General features: G+C 43.8%; 1 protein-coding gene and 1 long non-coding RNA gene across 3 annotated transcripts in view; one reads left to right on the top strand and one right to left on the bottom strand.

The window, feature by feature from the left end:
• Positions 1–161: 161 nt before the first annotated feature.
• ZNF529 (zinc finger protein 529) overlaps positions 162–23,871 on the bottom strand; it is a gene marked incomplete at its 5' end in the record, with an annotated part of 25,217 nt that continues 1,507 nt past the window's right edge. The window contains 2 exon segments of the mRNA XM_008257171.4: positions 162–412; positions 9,943–23,870. Of these exon segments, the coding sequence (XP_008255393.2) occupies positions 23,659–23,870 (212 nt within the window).
• Positions 19,951–23,871, top strand: part of LOC138846476 (uncharacterized) — a 20,608-nt gene continuing 16,687 nt past the window's right edge. Inside the window, exon 1 of one of the 2 annotated variants that reach the window (XR_011383989.1) lies at positions 19,951–20,036. This is a non-coding gene — a long non-coding RNA (uncharacterized lncRNA). The remainder of the gene's footprint in view (positions 20,037–23,871) is intronic. The other variant, XR_011383990.1, reaches the window with a different exon arrangement.

Raw genomic sequence — 23,871 nt, 5'->3', positions numbered from 1 at the left:
TGACAAGGATGATACCTTTTCCACATTCACTTAAAGTTTCTAATGTTAACTCTCAGGTATCTAATAATCTTGAATTTATGATATAAGACATTTTTCAGACTGATATCCCAGAGATGAGATCATTATGAAAATGGATGAAATATCACATTCTCTTTATATTCTTAGTGGCTTTCTCAAAGCTTCTCTTAGATTTGAAGATAAATTATGTATAAATGATGTTCCCAACTCTCTTGAACTGAGTCCTATATGCAGAAGGCTTGAAGAATCAATATCTGTGCTCGGAGGAAATGCATTCCTGTTTCCTATGTTTTTACAGTTTTCCTCAGTCTATATTTCACTGAGAAAGATCGGACTTAATTCACAAGTTTTTTATGTTGCATCTTTATCTGTTTACAAACTTCCCAGGCTTCTTCTAAAAGGAAACACAAAAGAATCATCATTGAAAATGAGTAAATATGTAGCTCCTGACATGTAGCAAGCATCCAGTGAAATAATTTATCATTACAATCAACATCACTATAACATCTGGGAATTTTCCCACTATTAATAATAAAACTTCAGAAATGTACTAATATAAAATAGACTCTTTAAATCTAGTCTCTTTGTATAAAAGAAAGCTCAAATACAAATAACACTGATAGGTATATGTAGTTTTAACTACTTTTAAATACAACCATTTAAAAATTTCATAAACCAGTAAAATAAGAAAAAAAAGTAAGAGGCAACAAACTGGATGAAGGAAACATACATAAGATTAAGTGAGCCTATGATGATAAGTAATATGAAATAAAATGGCTAGAGCAATCTAAACAAGGTCCTGAAGCTCCACTAAAATGACAGTAAAAGTGTGAAAGGAGGTATATACTACTAAAAACTGGGCAGAATCGGGAAATCAAGGAAGGCTAGCAAATAAAGGACTACAAGTTAATAATAAAACTGAGTGGCTTAAATAAAAAACCAGCAGAAGAGGGTATCATCCAGAAACAAGGTAATTTGTGACACAGATGTTAACAGAAAAGTTCTATAACCAGAAAGACTGGGCAAGAGTAGAAGGTGTGGCTTATAAAAATGGCTGTGAAAGGATACCTCCAACTTTCCTGACTGGAAGGAAATGGGAAGTTGACCATCAAGACAAAGTACAAATGAGAAGCTCCAAATTAGTGATGACAGACGAAGTAGATGAGAGTGCCACAATGAAAGGAAGGCGATGTGTAGTTTATAGTAGTTTATATTTATATAGCATAAGGACCCAACCCCTTTCTACTGCTGAACTCCAAGAACACTGGTGGTTTCTCAGTGCGAGACAATAGGTTTCTTTACAGAAAAGATGACAAGCCCATGAGAATACCTACAACAATTAACATTAAGTCATATAAAAGAAATAGATTCCAGACTGCTACAGTGAAACCCAGTTTTACAAACCTCCACGATGCACACAGATTCTAACATTTTTTCTAGTACCTGAATGTTAGCCCATTATGCCCCATTATCCTACATATAACACAACTATAAAAGCTTAAATTGAGCAATAAATATATCACTTATGGAAACTTTAAAATAAATATTTGTAAGAGGTTTTTTTTTTTTTTTTTTTTTTAATTTATTTGACAGGTAGAGTTATAGACAAAGAGAGAAACAGAGAAAGGTCTTCCTTCTGTTGGTTCACTCCCCAAATGGCCGCCATGGCCGGCACTGTGCCAATCTGAAGCCAGGAGCCAGGTGCTTCCTCCTGGTCTCCCATGCGGGTGCAGGGGCCCAAGCACATGGGCCATCCTCCACTGCCCTCCGGGGCCACAGCAGAGAACTGGAATAGAAGTGGAGCAACCGGGACTAGAACCCGGCGCCCTTATGGGATGCTGGCGCCGCAGGCAAAGTGAGCCATGGCACTGACCCTAAGAGTTCTTTTGAGAATAGTAACACGTGAACAATTAAAGCATCTGAAAATATTTTTAAATAGTGAAAAAAAACAAAAAACAAAAAACAAAAAACAAAGTTTAGTGCAAAAGTTACCTCTAGGGGCCAGTGTTGTGGTGTAGTGGGTTATACCACCACCTGTGACACAGGCATTTCATATGGGTGCCAGTTCACTTCCCAGCTGTTCTACTTCTAATCCAACTCCTTGCTAATGTGCTTGGGAAAGCAGTGGAAGATGGCCCATGTGTTTACACCCATACCACCCACATGGGAGACTAGATGAAGCTCCTGGCTGCAGCCTGGCCCAGCCCTGGCCATTGCAGCCATTTGGGGAATGAACCAGTGGATGGAAGATCTCTCTCTCTGTAGCTCTGCCTTTCAAATACAGTAAATCTTTTTTTAAAAAAGTTGCTTTTACTAAATGTTAAACTTAACAAAAGATTATATACATAATTGACATGTAATTTAAGAAATACACACATAAAACTATTTTCTAGACCTAGCTTGTTTATTTTGAGAAATGTACTATATTTAAATGACCAAGACTTGAAAATACCTATATATAAATATGATGCTGGGATAATGTACATTGAATAGTAATGTGCAGTGCAGTATACTATTGCCCGACAAGCTAACATGTTGTTATTTGTAGTAAGGGTGTTTGTTGTTTGTTTTGTTTTAAAGATTTATTTACTTGAAAGACAGAGTGATAGTGGGAAAGACAGAGATCTACCATCCCCTGGTTCACTTCCCAAAAGCCTACAACACCCAGGTCTGGGTCAGGCTGAAGTCAGGAGCCAAGAACTCCATCTGGATCTCTGGTGTGGGTGGCAGGCCCAAGTATTTGGGCCATCTTCTGCTGCCTTGCCAGGTACATTGGCGGGAGCTGGACCAAAAGCTGAGTAGCTAGCACTATGGGGTACTGTCATCATAAACAGCAGCCTAACCTGTGCCACAATGCTGGCCTCAGGAATAAGGTAGTTCTATATGTGCTTGAGGTGAATATAAAAACTATCATTATCATCAGTTTCAGCTTTCACTTATTTGTCTGTCTGCTTTTATTGGGACTGATACACTGGAACCCAACTTCCTCTCTTCTGCAGAGTCCTTTTTTTAGCTCTAACACATTTGTTTTCCATCCATTAGCTGGAAATCTTCAATATTATCCTGATAAAGCCCTCTTAATATTTTTTTTTCTTTGACAGGCAGAGTGGACAGTGAGAGAGAGAGAGACAGAGAGAAAGGTCTTCCTTTGCCGTTGGTTCACCCTCCAATGGCCGCCGCGACCAGCGCGCTGCGGCCGGCGCATCGCGCTGATCCTAAGGCAGGAGCCAGGTGCTTCTCCTGGTCTCCCATGGGGTGCAGGGACCCAAGCACTTGGGCCATCCTCCACTGCCTTCCTGGCCACAGCAGAGAGCTGGCCTGGAAGAGGAGCAACTGGGACAGAATCCGGCGCCCCTACTGGGACGAGAACTTGGTGTGCCGGCGCCGCAAGGCAGAGGATTAGCCTAGTGAGCCGCGGTACCGGCTAAGCCCTCTTAATATTAATAATTTTAACATCCTCATTTTCTTATAAGTCATTGCCAGAAATGACTTTAGTAATATGCTGTTAATTTATAACCTCCATAATTAGAAAAAAATGCCTCAACCCTTCTACATATCATAACCAAACCTCACTCAAAATGACTAGAGTGCTAACACTATTAACATAAAAGAAAAAATGGTAGACTTCATCAAAAGTAAAAACTAATACTCTTCAAAAACAGTTAGGGGGGGCCGGTGCTGTGGCATAGGGGGTAAAGCCACTGCCTCCAGTGCTGGCATCCCATATGGGCACTGGCTCAAGACCCAGCTGCTCCACTTCTGATCTAGCTCTCTGCTATGGCCTGGGAAAGCAGTATAGGATGGCCGAAGTTCATGGCCCCTGCACCCGCATGGGAGACCTGGAAGAAGCTCCTGGCTCCTGGCTTCAGGTCGGCACAGCTCCGGCGTTGTGGCCATCTGGGGAGTGAACCAGCAGATAGAAGACCTCCCTCTCTCTCTCTCTCTCTCTCTCTCTGCCTCTCCCCTCTCTGTGTACATGTGACTTTCAAATAAAAATAAATAAATCTTAAAAAAAAAAAAAAAAAAAAAAAAAAAAACACAGGCCGGCACTGTGACGTAGTATGCTAAGTCTCCATCTGTGGCACCGGCATTCCACATGGGTACTGTAGGTTTGTGTCCCGGTTGCTCCTCTTCCGATACAGCTGTCTACTTATGGCCTGGGAAAGCAGTGGGAGATGGCAGGAGCTTGGGCTCCTGCACCCACATGGGAGACCTGGAAGAAGCTCCTGGCTCCTGGCTTCTGACCAGCCCAGCTCCAACCATTGCAGCCACTGGGGGAGTGAATCAGCAGATGGAAAACCTTTCTGTCTCTCTCTCTTTCTGTAACTCTATCAAATAAATAAATAAAATCTTTAAAAAAAAATACAGATCACAATGGCAGGTATTTGGCCTCATATTTAAGATGCCATATGAGGCACGCATTTGGCCTAGCAGTTAATACGCTGCTTGGGATGCCCACATCCAATATTAGAGTGCCTAGATTTGAGCCCTGGCTCTGCTCTCAATTTGTTTCCTTTTAATGTGCCCCCTGGAATGCAGCAGGTGATGGCTCAAGTAGTAGTGCCACCAGTGTGGGAAACCCAGACTGGGTCAGTGGTCCAAGCTTGCAGCACTGGCCTGGTCCAGTCCTGGCAGTTGAAGACATATGGGAAGTAAACCATATAGATCACAGATTTCTTTATCTCTTTCTGTGCTCTAAAATTCAAAACAAAACTAAACAAAATCTACGGTCCATATTAATGCTTGCTTAGGTTCAATACCTGCCTCTAGCTCCTGACTCCAGCTTCCTGCTAATGCAGACCCTGGGAGGCGGCAGTGATGGCTCAAGTGAATGGGTTCCTGTCACTCATGTGGGAGACCTAGATTGAGTTCCTGGCTCCTGGTTTCAACCTTAGCCCAGCACCAGCCATCTTAGTCATCTGAAGAGTAAACAAGCTGATAGGGGGAGCTCTCTAATAAAAATAAAAAATAAATTAAAAAAAAAAAAACAAAACAGAAAAATTCCACAAGTTAAAACAACAGGCATGGGGCCGGCACTGTGGCACAGGGGGCAAAGCCGCTGCCTGCAGTCCTGGCTGCTCCACTTCCGATCCAGCTCTCTGCTGTGGCCTGGCAAAGCAGAAGATGGCCCAAATCCCTGCACCCATGTGGGAGACCTGGAAGAAACTCCCGGCTCCTGGCTTCGGATCGGCACAGCTCTGGCCGTTGTGGCCAATTGGGAGTGAACCAGCGGATCAAAGACCTCTCTCTCTCTTTGCCTCTCCTTCTTTCTCAAATTCTTTCAAATAAATAAATAAATCTTAAAAAAAAAAAACAACAGGCATGCACAGATGGAAAAGCTGATAAAAATGCCATATCTACTACAGACATAGAACTCTTAAAATTCAATAATAAAAAAATTAAAAGCCCAATTTTTCTAAAATGGTCAAAAAAATGGATAGGCATTTTTAAAAATAAGATATAAGAATGGCCACTAAGTATATTAAAAGAAATTCACCTAAACAAGTAATTATGAAAATGCATATGGGGCTGGAGCTGTGGTGTAGCGGGTAAAGCCACCGCCTGCAGTGCCAGCATACCATATGGGCACCAGTTCGAGTCTCAGCTGTTCCACTTCCAATCCAGCTCACTGCTATGTCCCAAGCCCTTGGGCCCCTGCACCCATGTGGGAGACCTGGAAGAAACTCCTGGCTCCTGGCTTCGAATTGGAGCAGCTCCAACCATTGTGGCCAGTTGGGAGTGAAGCAGCAGATGGAAGACCTCTCTCTCTCTCTCTCTCTCTCTCTGCCTCTCCTTCTCTCTTTGTGTAACTCTTTTAGATAAATAAATAAATAAATCTTAAAAATACAATGGTGAAGTTAAAAGGAATGCCCACCCAAGTGTGAAAAAGGTGAGGTAATTACAACTCTCTCATTTCACTGCTGGTGGTAATAACAAATGGTATATATCCACTTCAAAACACAGCTCCATATCTTGACTGGTGTTAGTTGTAATGATTATATACAATCAGCAAAATTAATCAAATAATTTACTTAAAGGAGGTGCTTTTATATTATGCAATTCATACCTCAATAAAGCTGAAAAAAGAAATCCTTCTAAACTATAGCTGTAAAACAATAATGAATTATTTAATGATCCCCTTGTTTCTGCTCAAGACTGTAGACAGAAGGATAAAAAGTCCGTCTTTTCTCTCAGTGAGTTTCAATATATATCTTCAAAATGAAAAATAGAGGTGGTATACACTTAAGATCCGAGTTTCCCCAGTAGCTGTGATATGGAACTAGAGCTCATTGCTTATAGAGACTGACCTATAAGCAACAGAGAGATTTTAATTTTATTTATTTATTTTTAAAAGATTTATTTGTTTATTTGAAAGGCAGAGTTACAGGCAGAGACACAGAGAAAGAGAACAAGAGAGTGAGCGAGAGAGCTTACATCTGCTGGTTTACTCTCCAAATGGCCAGCGTTGGGCCAGGCCTGAGCTGGATGGGAGGTGGAACAGCTGGGACTCGAACCAGCACTCACATGTGATGCCAGCATCGCAGGCATTGGCTTAACCTACTGTGCCATAACACCAGTACATCAAGATATTTTAATAAAAGTGAAGTTTAAGGTTAAATAAGGGAAAGGACCTTGATAGAAGAATAAAAAGCAAAGGTACAATGAATGTCATATATGTGAGAGAAATGGAAGAGGAGTATAATGGATCATTTTTAAAGCTAGAATAATAATCATAATCATTATAGAGAGAAGAGGGATACTAAAAACATATTAAAGTCTCCATTAGCCTTAGTGAGGAGTAAACTGATATTGTCTAACAAATAAGGATAAAACTAGAAAAAGTTATGACTATAAAGGCACCACAGAGAAGCTAAAATAAACCTTCCAAATTTTAAGGAAAGATATATTTAAAACCAAACAACCTAATAACCTAAAAAGATAAAAAAAAAAAAAAAAAAGATGAGGCAAAATTTAAAACAGAATGCATAACATAAATACATTAGAGAACCATTCCCAAACATATCCATGCCAATAAATAAGAACTTAACTATTAGAAAAAAAGGACTATGATAGACTCACACAGAAAATTCTGAACCCCCCCCCAACCTCCTGAATTAAAAGATCCAAGGGTAGTACCCAAGTATCATGTATTTGACATGATTTTGATGCATACCTACATTTATCAACTACTAGTATGGCAAAATCAACTAAACTGTATATATACAAGATATATATCTAAAACTGAGTATCAGATATGCTGAAAATAAACAGAACACACAAGACAAAACAAGAGAATACTCATAAATACATAGAAAAATCCATGAGACAAAAACATGTTAGTAACTGAGAAATCTCTCAAACCAAGAAAGAAAATCCTTAAAGTACAAGAACATATAGGCTGGCACTGTGGCTCACTAGGCTAATCCTCCGCCTGCTATACCATAGTGCTGGCCCCCAGTATGTGATTTAAAGGCTACACACACATACATGCACATACACATATATACACACTAAATAATAAATAGGTGAAAGCTAAAAATAAATAAAAGTTCCACACATTACAGAAATGGGAAACAGAGGGTCCCTTATTTTCTGAATTTAGATTACATAGAGAAATCAGGAGACTGAGTTGACAGAGTTCTGCTACAGGTTCCTTTGAGCAAGTATCTCTTGTGACATCGCTACTGATTGAAGTCAAATTTTTGTACAGCATTTTCCAGTAACAACATTGTTTTCATAAATGTAAAGTTATCGACCTCAAGCAAAATGGAAAAAATATATAGGGTAATATTTTCTGAGAGTATTCATAAATCAGAGCTCTTAAAACTTTTAGAGGCCAGGGCTAGTATTGAGGCGTAATGGGTAAAGCTACCGTCTGCAATACCAGCATCCCATGAGCACCAGTTTGTATCCCAGCCGTTCCACTTCTGAGCCAGCTCCCTGCTAATGGCCTGGAAAAAGCAGCAGAAGAGGGCCCAAATGTTTAGGCTCCTGCCACCTGTGGGGGAGACCTAAACGAAGCTCCTGGCCCCTACATTCAGCCTGGCTAAGTGCTGGCTGTTGCGGCCACCTGGGGAGTGATACAGTGAATGGAAGATGTCTGTCTCTCATTGTCAGTAATTCTGATTTTCAAAATAAAATAAATCTTAGGGAAGAAAAAATCTTTTAGAGGCTTAATACTCTAACCAGGTTATATTACTCTAGGAGAGATTAATCACAACAAGAGTTCTATAATTATACGCTCAATCATTGATTCAGCAAGTATATATTTATGATTTCTTGTGTCTAATGACGAAAACGTGGTTTGCAATTTGTAATGGGGTTTGACAATTCATAGAGTCAAACTTCCTCACAGGGTCTTCTCTCACTCAGATAGAAGAGCTTTAGAACCTGGCTGGACAACGCTATGAACTGCTGAAACAGGTAGCAGAGGGAGAGTGAATGGAGGCAGACAGCAGGAAGAGCAGCTACAAGTGTGACACTCGGGACATAAAACCTTTGAAGTTCCTGTGCGACTTTCAGGCAGAGCCGTCTGCTATGCATCTGAACGTGGGCATCCAGAGGTCAGGACAAGCCTCCAATCCAAACAGAACTGTGCCGCGCATCTGGGTCGGATGAAGCCACAGGGAGTGGGAAGTTGTTGCTCTTGATTACTCAGGGTGGAAACAGATGATCAAGGCCAGAAATGGAGGAGCACCAATAGTTAGGGACAACCAGAAATAAAAATCCCATCTTCTTTATAACTTCTACCAATTGTTTTTTGGATACCGCAAAAACTGTTTCTATATGAATTTTTGTATCCTGGTCCTTCACTTTTTCGATTTATAGAAAAATATGTGAAGAATAAGTGTGGGTGCCAGCATTGTGGTACAGCAGGTTAAGCCAAGGCCTGCACCACCAACATCCCAAATGGGTGCCGGTTTGAGTCCCAGTTGCTCCATTTCCATTCCAGCTCCCTGCTAATGTGCCTGGGAAGCAGTGGAAGAGGATCCAAGTGCTTGGACCCCCTACTCCCCACTTGGAAGACCTGGATGGAGTTCCAGTCCTGGCCATTGTGGCCATTTGGGGAGTGAATCAGTGAACCAAAGATATCTTTCTGCTTCTCTGTCTGTGTAACTCTCCCTTTTAAGTAAAGAAATCTTAAAAAAAAAAAAAAAGTGTGACAAAATATTTGAAGTGTGTTTCTAAATAGAAGAAAGTTAAAAGCCATTGGGTCTGGGGACAAGCTAGACAGATCAGAAGTCACATCACCAGGCTCAGTGATAACGGGGTCTTTAAATAAATGGGTCTCTTGACTTCTGTGCCCCAAAGCTAGGACAATTTGCTGCCCAACTGTGTGCTGTCTGCTCTAGCGGACAGCACTCGTCAAGCGACTCCTCAGGTGACAGCTTCTCCAAGCAGCCCCACCAGTTTCTCTCAAGCCTTAAGAGAAATCAACGCCTACGATGAGTCTGGGCAGCAAGGTAAGCTTTTCGGAAATCTTTCTTAAAAAAGTCATCTTGATTTCGCTTCCTGCTCTACGCTGGGCCTGCTGTTACATAAGTCCCTTTTAAAATTACGTATCCACTCAATTCCTTAGCTGTTCGCTTATTCTCCAGAACACCGCATCCTTACTATGGTTAGATGAGAACAGTGAGGCTGACAGGTTACGACCGCCTCCCTCACTAACTCGGAACGAGTTTCTCACTATCTCTACAACCCAAACACGCCTGACACCGTCGCTCACCCACCTGCGAACCCCCGTCTCCTCGCGTCCCCTTCCCCCATCCACACGAGCTCTGCACACCATACGTCATAGGGGGCGAATCCTCTACGTCAGCCTCCCCAGCCCAGACGCCGGCGCCGCGAGTCCTCCCCTACAGACTGACTGGCCCGGTTCGGGACCCAGAATCCCAGGTACCACGGAGTCAAATCGACACTCACCAGCAGACAAAGACGACCATGGCGAGCAGGAGAATCCGCGCCTGCGCACTCCGCTGGAGGCCGATCATTCCCAGAGGTCTCCTGGGCGCCGCCAGGCTTGGGCTGGGGAATCAGACCGCATTCAGCCGATCTTGGTCAGTCCCCCACTTTTTTATTGTGGACTACATTTCCCAGAAGGATCAGTGGTTCCAGTCAGGCTTTCGCGCTTTTTTTTTCTTCCTCCTCTGCTAGAGCTTGTGGGAATGTTTCACTGGTGGGCACAGGAGTGCACGTAGGCGAGTCTCCGAACTATGTTAACTCTCTGTGTTTACCTCAGGAACGGGGGTTGGGTGTGCTAAGCTCAGCTCAATCACTGACGTGTCTTTATATAGGAGCCACGGTGGAGATGGATGCTAGGCCAAGATCCCCAGGTGACTTCCAGGAGAGGTTTGGTTACGGGAGGCGGGGTCGAAGGGGCGGGACAATCCCTCTGAGCGGCTCAGGCCAGACACCATCTTGTTCACTGCGGCGGCGGCTGTGAACTACATTTCCCAGAGGGCATCGGGCGCTGCGTGGATAGCGGTTCTGAAGAGAGCTGTCCTGGACCCGGGTCTCTGAATCATTCCGTCAGACAACTATAGACTGACAAGATCCAGTGAAAGTGAAGAGTTCAGAGTCAGGGGCAAGGCTTTAAGAGTTAAATCTCTGGGCAAAACAGGATGAGAAGGTCGGTTGTGAAACTGTGTGATTGTGTGGTTGTATGTCCCAGCGTTGTGTGTATGTGATTGCATACACACAATGTGTGCGGGTGTGGGGAGCGTTAAGCTGCGAGTCCCTGTGGTATGTTGTTAATGTGGGACTGTGTGAGACGCTGCGTGTGCGAGTGTGCTTTGGCTGTTCCTGTGAATGTGGCTGTGTGTCCCTGTGGTCGGTGTGATTGGTCACGCTGTGACTGTTTTTCCTGTATGTGTGCCGGTGTAGGGAGCTTTGTGACTGTGACTATGAATCTGTGTCCCCGTAGGGATTGTGACTGTGTGCAGAACTGTACGGAGAATGGAGGCCGGGGTGCTTGAGAATAAAGTTGTGACTTGGAGGCGGGTGTTTGATGTGTGACTGCAGCACTGTGTGACTGTCTTACCTGTGACTAATACTGTCACATATAGCCACTTTTTTAAAGATTTTATTTATTTATTTGAGAGGTAGAGTTACAGACAGTGAGAGGGAGAGACAGAGAGAAAGGTCTTCCTTCCATTGGTTCACTCCTCAAATGGCCACAACAGCCGGAGCTGTGCCGCTCTGAAGCCAGGAGCCAGGACCTTCTGGGTCTCCCACGTGGGTGCAGGGGCCCAAGGACTTGAGCCATCTTCTACTGCTTTCCCAGGACACAGCAGAAAGCTGGATTGGAAGAGGAGCAGCCAGGACTAGAACTGGCGCCCATATGGGATGCCTACTGTGCCACAGCGCCAGCCCCAGCCACTTTTTTAAGAACCATTTTATTTATTTGAAAGCCAGAGTTACAGAGCGAGGTAGAGCCAGAGAGAGAGAGGTCTTCCATTCCACTGACTCACTCCCCAAATGACCACAACGGCCAGAGCTGCACCAATCTGAAGCCAGGAGCCAGGAGTTTCCTCCGGGTCACCCATACAGGTGCAGGGGCCCAAAGACGTGGGCCATCTTCTACTGCTTTCCCAGGCCATAGCAGAGAGCTGGATTGGAAGTGAAGCAGCTGGGACTCCAACCAGTGCCCATATGGGATGCCGGGGCTGCAGGCTAGGGCCTTAACCAACTGCGCCACAGCACCGGCCCCCCATATAGCCACTTCTAGAGGCACAAGATATTTCAGCCCCTAGAGAGTAAAGGGGACACTTTAAAAATTTAACCATGTATTTGTGGGTGCAGTGTGATAATCTGATGCACATATTCAGCGTGTGGCGATCAAAAGGGGCACCCTTCTATGACACATCGAGAGGGCAGCCCCAGGATCCTCTGATAGCCCTCCTGTGGCAGGGGAGGGGCAAGCAGAGTAAGCACTCATCTGTCCTTCAAGAGACTTGGCGTGGTGCCTCCGGTCAAGCAGCCGCGGGGGTGGCCGCACACCGTAATAGGCTGGTAGGAGTCCCAGCTACTCCTCTTGGGCATCTAGGAAGCAAGGCATGAAATGGTAGATGTAGGCTCATGTACTAGAGCCCTGCCACGCAGGTGGGAGACCCAAATGGACTTCCTGGCTTCTGACCTCGGCCTGGCCCAGCCCTGCTGTTGTGGCTTTTTGGAGAGTAAACCAACGTTGTAATGTAATCACTGTCCCTCTGCCCTCACCTGCCCACCTCCTAAATAAATATTTTGAGAGAGGGAGACTGAGAAGTCCTGAGAGAAAGACGAAGTAATTGCTGTGACATCTAAAAGCCAGGTGTAAGGTGCCGTGTTTTCTTTGCTCCTGAAATGGTTTATTTTTTTCATGACATCATTTTTTTTCTTGGCAAATATCTAACAAAGACCTATCAAGTAACCTAGAATGTACTCTTTCTCTTTGGAAATATGTTCCTTGTACTCCCTCAATTTCTTTTATTAATATGGCAAATGGTTCCATTCATTTGGGGTGAATATTATTATGATTTTGTATACACAAAATTTTGTATGCACATATATGGATTTTGTATGCACATATATGGATACACATATATGTCTATATATACATATACTTAGACATACTATGTGTATACATGTGTATCTGAGAATATCTTAAATATAAGATACTGTTTTTCCACATGTGAAGCTAACCCAAAGCTCATATTTCTCTCCTTTCCTGCTATAAAAATCCAATTTCCTTTGAAGGAGCACTGTGTCTACCTCAAAAAAAAAAAAAAAAGACAAAAAGCTCTGTATGTCCTAAGTTCCCCTATAGACATAAGCAAAAGTTGTTAGACTGGGCTTCTCTGACAGTTCGTTGAAGGTGTGGACATGGAGCATGACACAGACTTAGTGGGCATTTGTTCTTTTGACTCCTTTTCCCACTCCTGTGTGAAGTGGGGATATGGTGCTACACAAAGAACAGCTTTTCTTGAAAAAAAAATTAAATATTTGAAAGTCAGAGTTAGAGAGATTCTTCCAGCTACTGTTTTACACCCCAGATAGCCACAATGGCTGGGTCTGGGCCAGACTGAAGCTAGGAGCTAGGAGCTAGGAGCTAGGAGCCAGGAGCTTCTTCCAGGTCTCCCATGTGGGTGCAATTGGGCCATCCTCCACTGCTTTCCCAGGCTGTTACAAGAGCTGGATCAGAAGTAGAGCAGCCAGGAAACTGGAATTCTGGCATTGCAGGCAGCAGCTTAACCCGTTATGCTACAAGGCTCGCCCCAGTATTACTTCTTTAAATGTTCTGTAGAATTTAGCAGTATAGCCATCACTGCTGCACAGTACATACTACATCACTTTGCCATCCTGGAAATGTTTTTTGTTTTTTTTTTTTGACGTAAGATTTTTTTAAAAGATTTACTTTATTTATTTGAAAGACAGAGTTACAGAGTGAGGTAGAGCCAGAGAGACAGTGAGAGAGAGAGGGAGTGTCTTCCATCCGCTGGTTCACTCCCCAAATGACCACAATGGCTAGAGCTGAGATGATTGGAAGCCAGGAGCCAGGAGCTTCTTCCGGGTCTCCCACACGGGTGCAGGGCCCCAGGACTTGGACCATTTTATACCGCTTTCCCAGGCCATAGCAGAGAGCAGGATCGGAAGTGGAGCAGCTGGGACTTGAACCAGCACCCATATGGGATGCCGGCACTCAGGCCAGGGCGTTGACCTGCTGCGCCATAGCGCTGGCCCCACTGATGTAAGATTTATCACTGCCTCAATCTCATTACTCATTTTTGTGTTTTTTACATTTTGTTTATTCTTGATTGATTCTTGGTGGGTTATATGTGCCCAGGAAGTTATCAGTTCTTCCAAGTTATCCAATTTATTGGCATATAATCATTCACAGAACTTTCTTACAATCTTTTGTATATCTGGGGTACCAGTTTTTTGTTTTTTGTTTTTTGTTTTTTTTTAAGGGAAAAGGTGTATTGTTGAGTGGGGGACACCTGACAGGCTGCCTCATCGTGCACAGAGAGAACAGCAGCCTGTACTGGGAGACTAGGTCTTAGGAAATCTCCTTTCACTATTCCGAACTCTCAAAGAAGTGGTAGAGATCCCAAAATGTTGGGGTTAAACTTGCTGTTTTAACAGGTTGTCAAGGTAGGAGACAACCAAGAGGAGGATCAGACAGAACACTGGATGAAGAAGTTCCCATGGTGACTGCACGTAGAGTCGGACTGGCAGATCCCGGCCATCTGACTAGAGGATATGGGAACAGAGGGCAGGGGTCATCACCCAAGCGCCCACTGGAGCCCAGGGCTTACCCCCTAGGAGGGAAACAGGAGGTTGAGTCATCCCCCATGCCCACTGTTGCCCGGACATAGTGTCCATAGAGGTTGTGGTGCCCAGTACCAGGACTTGACGAGAGAGTAGAACCACAACCCGTAGTAGTAATCGCCATGAGAATTTCCCTTTCCACGTCTTACCTCAGAATTTGGAGGGCCGGTGTGTGGATGAAGATGACAGAGCGTTCGGTGGTGAAGGAAGAGGTCCGGGGGTGAGTTTTGTGATTGGCAGAAATCCAGGATCCCAACAGAGCTCAGGTAGAGCAATGTCGATGGGAGAGCCTGGATCTGAGTAAGGAAAGGCCACCACAGAACACACCAAACACCTGAGTAAGGGAAAAGGTTTATTGCCCGTGCACAGACAGAACAGCCTGGGGTACCATTTTTAATGTCTCCTTTTTCATCTATTATTTTATTTTTTTAAATCATTTTCTTAGTCTGGCTAAAAGTTTTTCAAGCTTGTATGTTCAAAACCTGTTTATTACTATTTTGGATTTTTTTTTTATTTGACAGGCAGAGTGGACAGTGAGAGAGAGAGAGAGAAAAGTCTTCCTTTGCCGTTGGTTCACCCTCCAATGGCCGCTGCGACTGGCGCACCGCGCTGATCCGATGGCAGGAGCCAGGTGCTTATCCTGGTCTCCCATGGGGTGAAGGGCCCAAGCACTTGGGCCATCCTCCACTGCCCTCCCTGGCCACAGCAGAGAGCTGGCCTGGAAGAGGGGCAACTGGGACAGAATCCGGCGCCCCGACCAGGACTAGAACCTGGTGTGCCGGCGCCGCAAGGCGGAGGATTAGCCTAGTGAGCCGCGGCGCCGGCCTAATATTTTGGATTTTTAAAAAAATTTTTTAGGTTTTTTTCTGGGGACTCTAGTCTTCTTTCATTTTACTAATTTTGGGGTTAATCTTGTGTTTCTGGTTCGTTGAGATGCAACATTAGGTTATTTGAGATTTTTTTTTTTTTTAATTTTACAGATAGAGTTAGTGAGGGAGAGAGACAGAGAAAAAGGTCTTCCTTCTGTTGGTTCACCCCCCAAATGGCCGCTACGGCCAGCACGCTGCACTGATCCGAAGCCAGGAGCCAGGTGCTTCCTCCTGTTCTCCCATGTGGGTGCAGGTGCCCAAGCACTTGGGCCATCCTCCACTGCCCTCCACCACAGCAAGGAGCTGGACTGGAAGAGGAGCAACCGGGACTAGAACCCGGTGCACATATGGGATGCTGGCACTGCAGGCGGAAGATTAACCAAGTGAGCCACAGCGCCAGAAGTAGATTGTTAATACTATAAACTTCCCTTAGAACATTTAATTTCCATACATTTGTAGTTTCCAAAGTGCCTCCTTTTGTTCACTTCTAGTTTTATTCTATTGTTGTAAAAAAACTGATAGTTGATATGGTTTCAATTTTTTTGATTTTGCTAAAATGTGTTTTGTAACCTATCATATCTCAAACAATCTGTCCTGTGGAATGTTTCATATACAGATGAGGACAATATGAATTCTGCAGCCATTGGTTGGACTGTTCTCCAAATATGTTAGGCCCATTTGGCTCCAGTAGTTGAAATCCAATGTTTCATCATTGATTTCCTGCTTAATCATCTGTTCATTGCTAAAATGGGGGGTATTTATATAAGTCCTCCTACTGTATTTGTCTTTCTCTCTTCAATCAGTTATTTTTTTAAAAAGATTTTATTTATTTATTTTAAAGTCAGAGTTACACAGAGAGAGGAGAGGCAGAGAGAGTCTTCTGTCCGATGATTCACTCCCTAGATGGCCGCAAGCGCCGATCCGAAGCCAGGAGCCAGGAGCTTCTTCCAGATCTCCCACATGAGTGCAGGGGCCCAAGGACTTGAGCCATTCTCTACTGCTTTCCCAGGCCATAGCAGAGAGCTGGATTGGAATAGGAGCGCCCATATGGGATGCCAGCACTTCAGGCCAGGGCGTTAACCCACTGCGCCACCGTGCCGGCCCAAATCAGTTATTTTTAAAGTGTGCTTAGATTTGGTGAATATATATTTACAATTGCTGTATATTGTAATATTGGCCCTTTTATCATTATGTAAATGACCTCATTTATCTCTTGATACCTTTGATTTGATATCTCTAAGTATAGCTACTTCTGCCTTGCTTTTAAAACCATTTAAGTTGGTTTTTTTTACATTTTATTTGAAGGGCAGAAAGAGAGACAGACAGAGACAGAGACAGAGATCTTCCATCCAGTGGTTCACTCTCCCAAATGCCCATGATAGCCAAGGGCTGGACCAGTCCAAAGCCAAGAGTCCAGAACTCAATCTGGGTCTCCTGCATGGGTGGCAGGGCCTCAAGTCCTTGAGCTGTCAGTGCTGTCTCTAGCATGTGCATTCGCAGGAGGCTGTATCAGAAGCAGAGTAACCCAGCCTTGAACTGTGCACTGTGATATGACATTCAGGTGCCACAAATGGTAAATTAACTGATGCACCAAATGACTGCCCCTGCTGCTTTTTTTTAGTTCCTATTCCCATGTACATGAAATATCTTATGGAATATCTTTTTCCATATATCTTTTTTTATAAATCCACTTAGCCACTCTGTCTTAATTGGAGCAAGACTGTACAATAAGATGCTACAGTAATAATTTCCCTAAGAAAACATCAATTTTAAAAACTATTCACACATGATAATACTGGATCTTGGCCAGTGCTGCAGTTCAATAGGCTAATCCTCCACCTACAGCGCCGGCACACCGTGTTCTAGTCCCTGCTGGGGCACCACATTCTGTCCCGATAGCTCCTCTTCCTGTCCAGCCCTCTGCTGTGGCCCGGAAAGGCAGTGGAGGATGGCCCAAGTCCTGGGGCCCTGCACCTACATGGGAGACCAGGAGAAGCACCTGGCTTCTGGCTTCGGATCAGCGCAGCATGCCGGCCGCAGCAGCCATTGGGGGGTGAACCAAGGGAAAAAGGAAGACCTTTCTCTCTGTTTCTCTTTCTCTCACTGTCTACTCTGCCTGTCCAAAAAAAAAAAAAAAATTAAATAATTAAAAAATACTGGATCCTTATAATTGCTATGTCGCCTCTCCCCAGTGTACTGTGAGACAACATATGCTACTTCTCCCAGAATCATGGTTTTTACACTGGAGAATGTAAGCCAGTGGTGGATACTTGACTTCTACATCAACCTGACTTCCTCCACAGGAGACTGACTCCTGCCTCACCCCAAACAGAACTGAATTACCTGCATGAGACTAGGAACACAGAGAGGGGATGAGGGTAGCAGAAGCCAATGTGTAGAGCCTGAGTGGCTGTCCACCTGTGCCAGAGAGGACTCCATAATGCAGACTATTGAAGAGTGTTACATGGCAGGAAGCAAGGTCCACAGATTGTCCAGTCTTGAGTGCCTGAACAGGGCTCCCACACTACCTGTAACCTCCACAAATTTCCCACCAACCCATCCAAATAAGAGCTTACATGAGCCAAGGAGTCAGTGTAAGACTCATGTGTAATGTGGCTTTACAGTGTGTGTGATTCCAGAAATGGAGAGACTGAAGCAATTAAAAAAACAATGCTATAATACTTGGAGCTGAAAAGTACAGTATGCAAAATGAATAATACAACAGAGGGCATCAACAGCAGAACCATCCAAGAAGAATAATCAGTGAAGTAAAAAATGTGGTTTTTTTTAAAGATTTATTTATTTATTTGAAAGTCAGTTACACAGAAAAGAGGCAGAGAAAGAGAGAGAGCGAGGTCTTGCATCTGCTCATTCACTCCCCAATTGGCTGCAACAGCTGGAGCTGTGTTGATTCAAAGCCAGGATCCAGGAGCTTCTTCCAGTTCTCCCACATGGATGCAGGGGCCCAAGGACTTGGGCCATCTTCTACTGCTTTCCTAGGCCATAGCAGAGAGCTGGATCGGAAGTGGAGCAGCCGGGACTCGAACCCGTGTCCATATGGGATGCCAGCACTTCAGGCCAGGGCATTAACCCACTCGCCACAGCACCAGCCCCAAAAACAAGTTTCTTGAAAATAGAGAATACAGAAAAAGAAAAAAAAAGGAATGAAAAGTTATGGGATGTATGGAACATCATCAAATGTCATTGGTGTCAAAGAAGGATTTGAGAATAAAAAAATGCTATACAATTTATTTCAAGAAAGAAGAAAAAACTTTTCAGACCTGGAGAAAGTAGAATCTATATAGAAGAAAGTTGAAGCTCACCAATCAGATTCAATCCAAATAATACTTCCAGTAGATATTATAATCAAACTCTCAAAAATCAAGGGCATTAAGAGGATCCTAAACAGCAAGAGAAGAGAGTTTTAACACAATGGGTAGTTCATTTCTCAAAGTTGGATGTTGAATGACATATTCAAACTGCATAAGAAGGAGAAAAACTGCTAAGAATATTGTTTAAGGGTGTGGGATAGCGGGTAAAGCCATCACCTGCCAGCATCTCATATGGGCACTAGTTTGAGTCCTGGCTGCTCCACTTCTGATCCAGCTCTCTAGTGTGGCCTGGAAAATCAGTAGATGGCCTAAGTACTTGGGCCCCTGCACCCATGTGGGAGACCCAGAAGAACTTGGCTTCTGGCATTGGATCGTCCCAGCTCTGGCCATTGCAATCATTTGGGGAGCGAACCAGCAGATGGAAGACCTCTCTTTCTCTCTGCCTGTGCCTCTTCGTAACTCTGCCTTTCAAGTAAAATAAATAAATATTAAAAAAAAAATACTGTCCCCAACAAAGCTTTCCTTCAAAAATGATGGGGCAGACAATCCAACCTGCCTTACAAGAAAGCTAAAGGAATTTTTAAACAGAAAAGAAAGGGATGTTAATGTGTAATTCAAAAAAAAAAAAAAATCTGGGGGCCAGCGCTGTGGCGTAGCAGGTAAAGCTGCTGCCTGCAGCGTCAGCATCCCATTGGGCGCTAGTTTGAGTCCTGGCTGCTCCACTTCCGATCCATCTCTCCTCTAAGGCCTGGGAAAGCAGTAGAAGATGGCCCAAGTCCTTGCACCTGCATGGGAGACCTGGAAGAAGCACCTGGCTCCTGGCGTTGGATTGGTGCAGCTCCGGCCGTTGCAGTCAGTTAGGGAGTGAACCAGCAGATGGAAGACCTCTCTCTCTCTCTCTCTCTCAGCCTCTTCTCCTCTCTCTGTGTAGCTCTGACTTTCAAGTAAATAAATAAATCTAAAAAAAAGAAAAAAAGTGCACGGAAGGAATGGAGTGAGAGTATTTTTTGTTCTGTGATTAATATTATCAATTAAACATAATCTCTTCTAACTATAAGATGTTCCTTGTAAATATAATTGTAACCACAAAGCAAAAGCTCTTAACATATACACTAAAAATTTTAAAAAGTAATCAAAATACACTGATAAAGAATATCATCTGAAGGAACAAAAGATCAGCAAAGCTACTATAAAAGAAGTAAAATATGGCTGATCCAAATTCTTACCTATCAATAATTACCTTGAATGTTTATTAAGTTTTTCAGAATCATCTTTAAACATCCCCATTACTAATATTTACCTCACAACTCTTCGAGCCTCTCTGCCCATGATCAGTTCTAAATCCTTAACTTCCATATTTTTAGCAATTTTCCTGGTACAACCCTATTCCATGGTACCAAATTCTATCTTCTGGTTAGGATGCTGTAAAACTCAGATTGTGTGGCTTAAATAACACTGTTTTTTTTTTTTCAGAGTTCTGGTGGCTGTGAAGTCTCTCATCAAAGTACAGGTAGATCCAATTCCTGTTGAGGGCCCCCTTCCCAGAAGATGTCTGGCTCCTTGTCTCCTCACATGGCCTTTCCGTAGTAGGTGAACAAGAAAGAGAATTGTTTTTCTTCCTCCTCCAAGATCAGCATTTCTATCAGATTAGCACCAAATCCTTGTATCATCATTTAAAAAAAAATTTTATTTGGGCCAGCACTGCAGTATAGAAGGTTAAGCCTACGCCTGCAGTGCCAGCATCCCACATGGGTACTGGTTTGAGTCCCAACTGCTCCGCTTCTGATCCAACTCCCTGTTAATGTGCCCAGGAAAGCAGCAAAGGATGGATCAAGTACTTGGCCCCTGCATCCACATGGGAGGCCAGGAAGAAGTTCCTGGCTCCTGACTTCAGCCAGGCCCAGCCCCGTCCATTGTGGTAATTTGGGGAACTGAACTGTGGATGGAAGATCTCTCTCTCTGCCTCTGGCTCTCCTTGTAACTCTGGGTTTCAAATAAATAAATAAATCTTTAAAAAAGATCTCATAGGCACTCAGAATAACAAAGTAGAGTGGGATCCAAGAGTAAAACAGGAGTGGCTCTGTGGTGCACCGGGTTAGGCAGCCACCCACAACGTCGGCATCCCATTATCAGAGTGCCAGTTAGAGGCCTAGCTGCTCTGCTTCCCATCCAGCTCCATGCTAATGCGCCTGGGAAACCAGTGTAAGATGACCCAAGTACTTGGGCCTCTGCTTCCGCCTGGACATTGCAGCCATTTGGGGAGTGAACCAGAGGTTGGGAGATCTCTTACTCTGTATCTCCCCCTTTCTCTGTCACTCTGCCTTTCAAATAAATAAAATAAATCTTTTTAAAAAGATTAATTCTGTAGTGGTGTTCACATAATAGCTCAGTAAACAATGTGCTACTCTATTTCAAAGATATAAAGTAGGAAATATCCTAATAAAAAGGAACAACAGAAACTCATTCTCTTCCTGAATAGGAAATGAAGTAGCCACCAATTACATATCTCTAAGCTACTTTAATAAGAAACATGGAAAACATAGCTCAGTATATAAAATGAGAAAATGGCTTACCATTGGTAACCATATAAAACTTCAAGAGCATATAAATTCTGGGAGATACATCAATTTCAAATTTAAAATATAATAAATGATGGTGATATAGATTTACTTAAATTTAATAGTTAAATTCTCTTACAAAAATCCAAAAACCAGTGGTTCATGATCTTATTGACTACAAAACCAGGTCAGCTGCCTTAACAGATATGATTATGGATGATTACTAAAGTTAAGGAAGGTAGACTGATTGTTGAATTGCCCCAACCCCGTGAGGAAATTATGAAAAGGAATCAAAATCAAAAATGTTATATGCAAAACCAATAGAAATGTGATAATGTATCATTGTAAACCCTCTAATTATAAGTCCAGTAACCAGTTTATAATCACTGAAATATTTATAGATGTCTATCCTTTGAAAGGTTTTTTTTTTTTTTTTTTTTTTTTGGACAGGCAGAATGGACAGTGAGAGAGAGAGACAGAAAGAGAAAGGTCTTCCTTTGCCGTTGGTTCACCCTCCAATGGCCGCCGCTGCAGCCGGCGCACCGCGCTGATCCGATGGCAGGAGCCAGGATCCAGGTGCTTTTCCTGGTCTCCCATGGGGTGCAGGGCCCAAGCACCTGGGCCATCCTCCACTGCACTCCCTGGCCATAGCAGAGAGCTGGCCTGGAAGAGAGGCAACCGGGACAGAATCCGGTGCCCCGACCGGGACTAGAACCCGGTGTGCCGGCGCCGCAAGGTGGAGGATTAGCCTATTGAGCCACGGCGCCAGCGAAAGGTTTTTAAGAGAATGATAATTTTATGGGCTGACGCTGTGGCGTAGCGGGTAAAGTTGCCACCTGCACTGCCAGCATCCCATATGGGCGCCTGTTTGAGTCTCATCTGCTCCACTTCAGATCCAGCTCTCTGCTATGGCCTGGGAAAGCAGTGGAAGATGACCCAAGCCCTTGGTGGGAGACTCGGAAGAAGCTCCTGGCTCCTGGCTTCAGATCGGCGCAGCTCCGGCTGTTGTGGCCATCTGGGGAGTAAACCAGCAGTTGGAAGACCTCTCTCTTTCTCTGCCTCTCCTTCTCTCTCTGTGTCACTCTGACTTTCAAATACATAAATCTAAAAAAAAAAAAGATTGCTAACTTTTAAGACACTGATTAGGTTAATAATTGGCATCAAACAGACAAAAGCATTTCTTCCATTTGAATCCTGGTTGGTACTGACTGGAGAAGAAATGCCTCCTTAAAAGTAATTTTCTGTGTGTGTATGACATATATTTAGAGAAATATACTGTGTGAACACAAAATAACAATAAAAGTCAACCAAGACGGCGCCGCGGCTCACTAAGCTAATCCTCCACCTTGCGGCGCTGGCACACCGGGTTCTGTCCCAGGTTCTGCCCCTTGGGGCGCCAGATTCTGTCCCAGTTGCTCCTCTTCCAGGCCAGCTCTCTGCTGTGGCCAGGGAGTGCAGTGGAGGATGGCTCAAGTGCTTGGGCCCTGCACCCCATGGGAGACCAGGATAAGTACCTGGCTCCTGCCTTCAGATCAGCGCAGTGCGCTGGCCACAGCGCGCCAGCCGTGGCGGCCATTGGAGGGTGAACCAACAGCAAAGGAAGACCTTTCTCTCTGTCTCTCTTTCTCACTGTCCACTCTGCCTGTCAAACAAATAAAAAAAAAGTCAACCATCTGATGAAATAAAGGGAGATTATATATCTAAAAATAAAAATAACAAAACAAGAAAATTACATTAAAAATGCAGGGCTACATTTTGTCTAAATGGGATCTTCAGTTCTGGAGGAAGATAAGTACATTACACCTAACAAGCAAAGAATTATAAAGCACAGAAAAGTATTTGAATGTTACAAACAAAACCATGAAAAGGCAAAAGAGCACAAATACCAAAAGTCAGTGTGAAAAAAAAGCCCAGAGGCCAGTGCTGTGGTGCAGCGGGTTAAGGCCCCAGCCTGCAGCACCAGCATCCCATATGGGCACTGGTTCAAGTTCCGGCTGCTCCTCTTCCAACCCAGCTCTGCTATGGCCTAGGAAAGCAGTAGAAGACGGCTCAAGGCCTTGGGCCCCTGCACCCACATAGGAGACCTGTAGGAAGGTGGCTCCTGGCTTCAGATCAGCTCAGCTCTGGCCGTTGTGGTCATCTGGGGAATGAACCAGCAGAATGGAAGAACTCTCTATCTGGCTCTACTTCTCTTTGTAACTCCTCTGTCTTTCAAAATAAATAAAATAATTCTTTAAAAAACGTTTAAAAAGAAAAAAAGCTCAGATAATAAACTCACATGGAAACTCACTCAAAACATTAGGTAAATATGTATGAGTATTCCACACATTTAGAAATGGACTAACAGAGACCATCGTATATCAGTAGACATTAACAATGTTAATTGATATAAAAAGGTGAAATATCTGGTAATATTGAACAAAGCTGTAAAATATACATCCTCTATGATTGGACAATTCTATTTCTAAATACAGAGGGGCCATGGAGCCTAGAAACATCATTTTTTTAAAATTTTTTTAAAGATTTATTTGAAAAACAGAGTTAAAGAAAGAGGTAGGTCTTCCATCCGCTGGTTCACTCCCCAGATGGCCGCCACAGCCAGAGCTGCACCAATCTGAAGCCAGGAACCAGGAGCTTCTTCCAGGTCTCCCATGTAGGTGCAGAGGCCCAAGGCTTATCCACACTAATGGCATTCCCACATTCCTGACACCTATAGGATTTTTCACCAGTATGAATTTTCTGAGGTTTTGTAAAGGATGCACTATGTTGAGAAGCCTTTCCACATCC

This window comes from Oryctolagus cuniculus, chromosome 18 (genome assembly GCF_964237555.1).
Source record: "Oryctolagus cuniculus chromosome 18, mOryCun1.1, whole genome shotgun sequence".
NCBI lineage: Eukaryota > Metazoa > Chordata > Mammalia > Lagomorpha > Leporidae > Oryctolagus > Oryctolagus cuniculus.
This window is presented reverse-complemented; position numbering and strand designations above follow the sequence as displayed.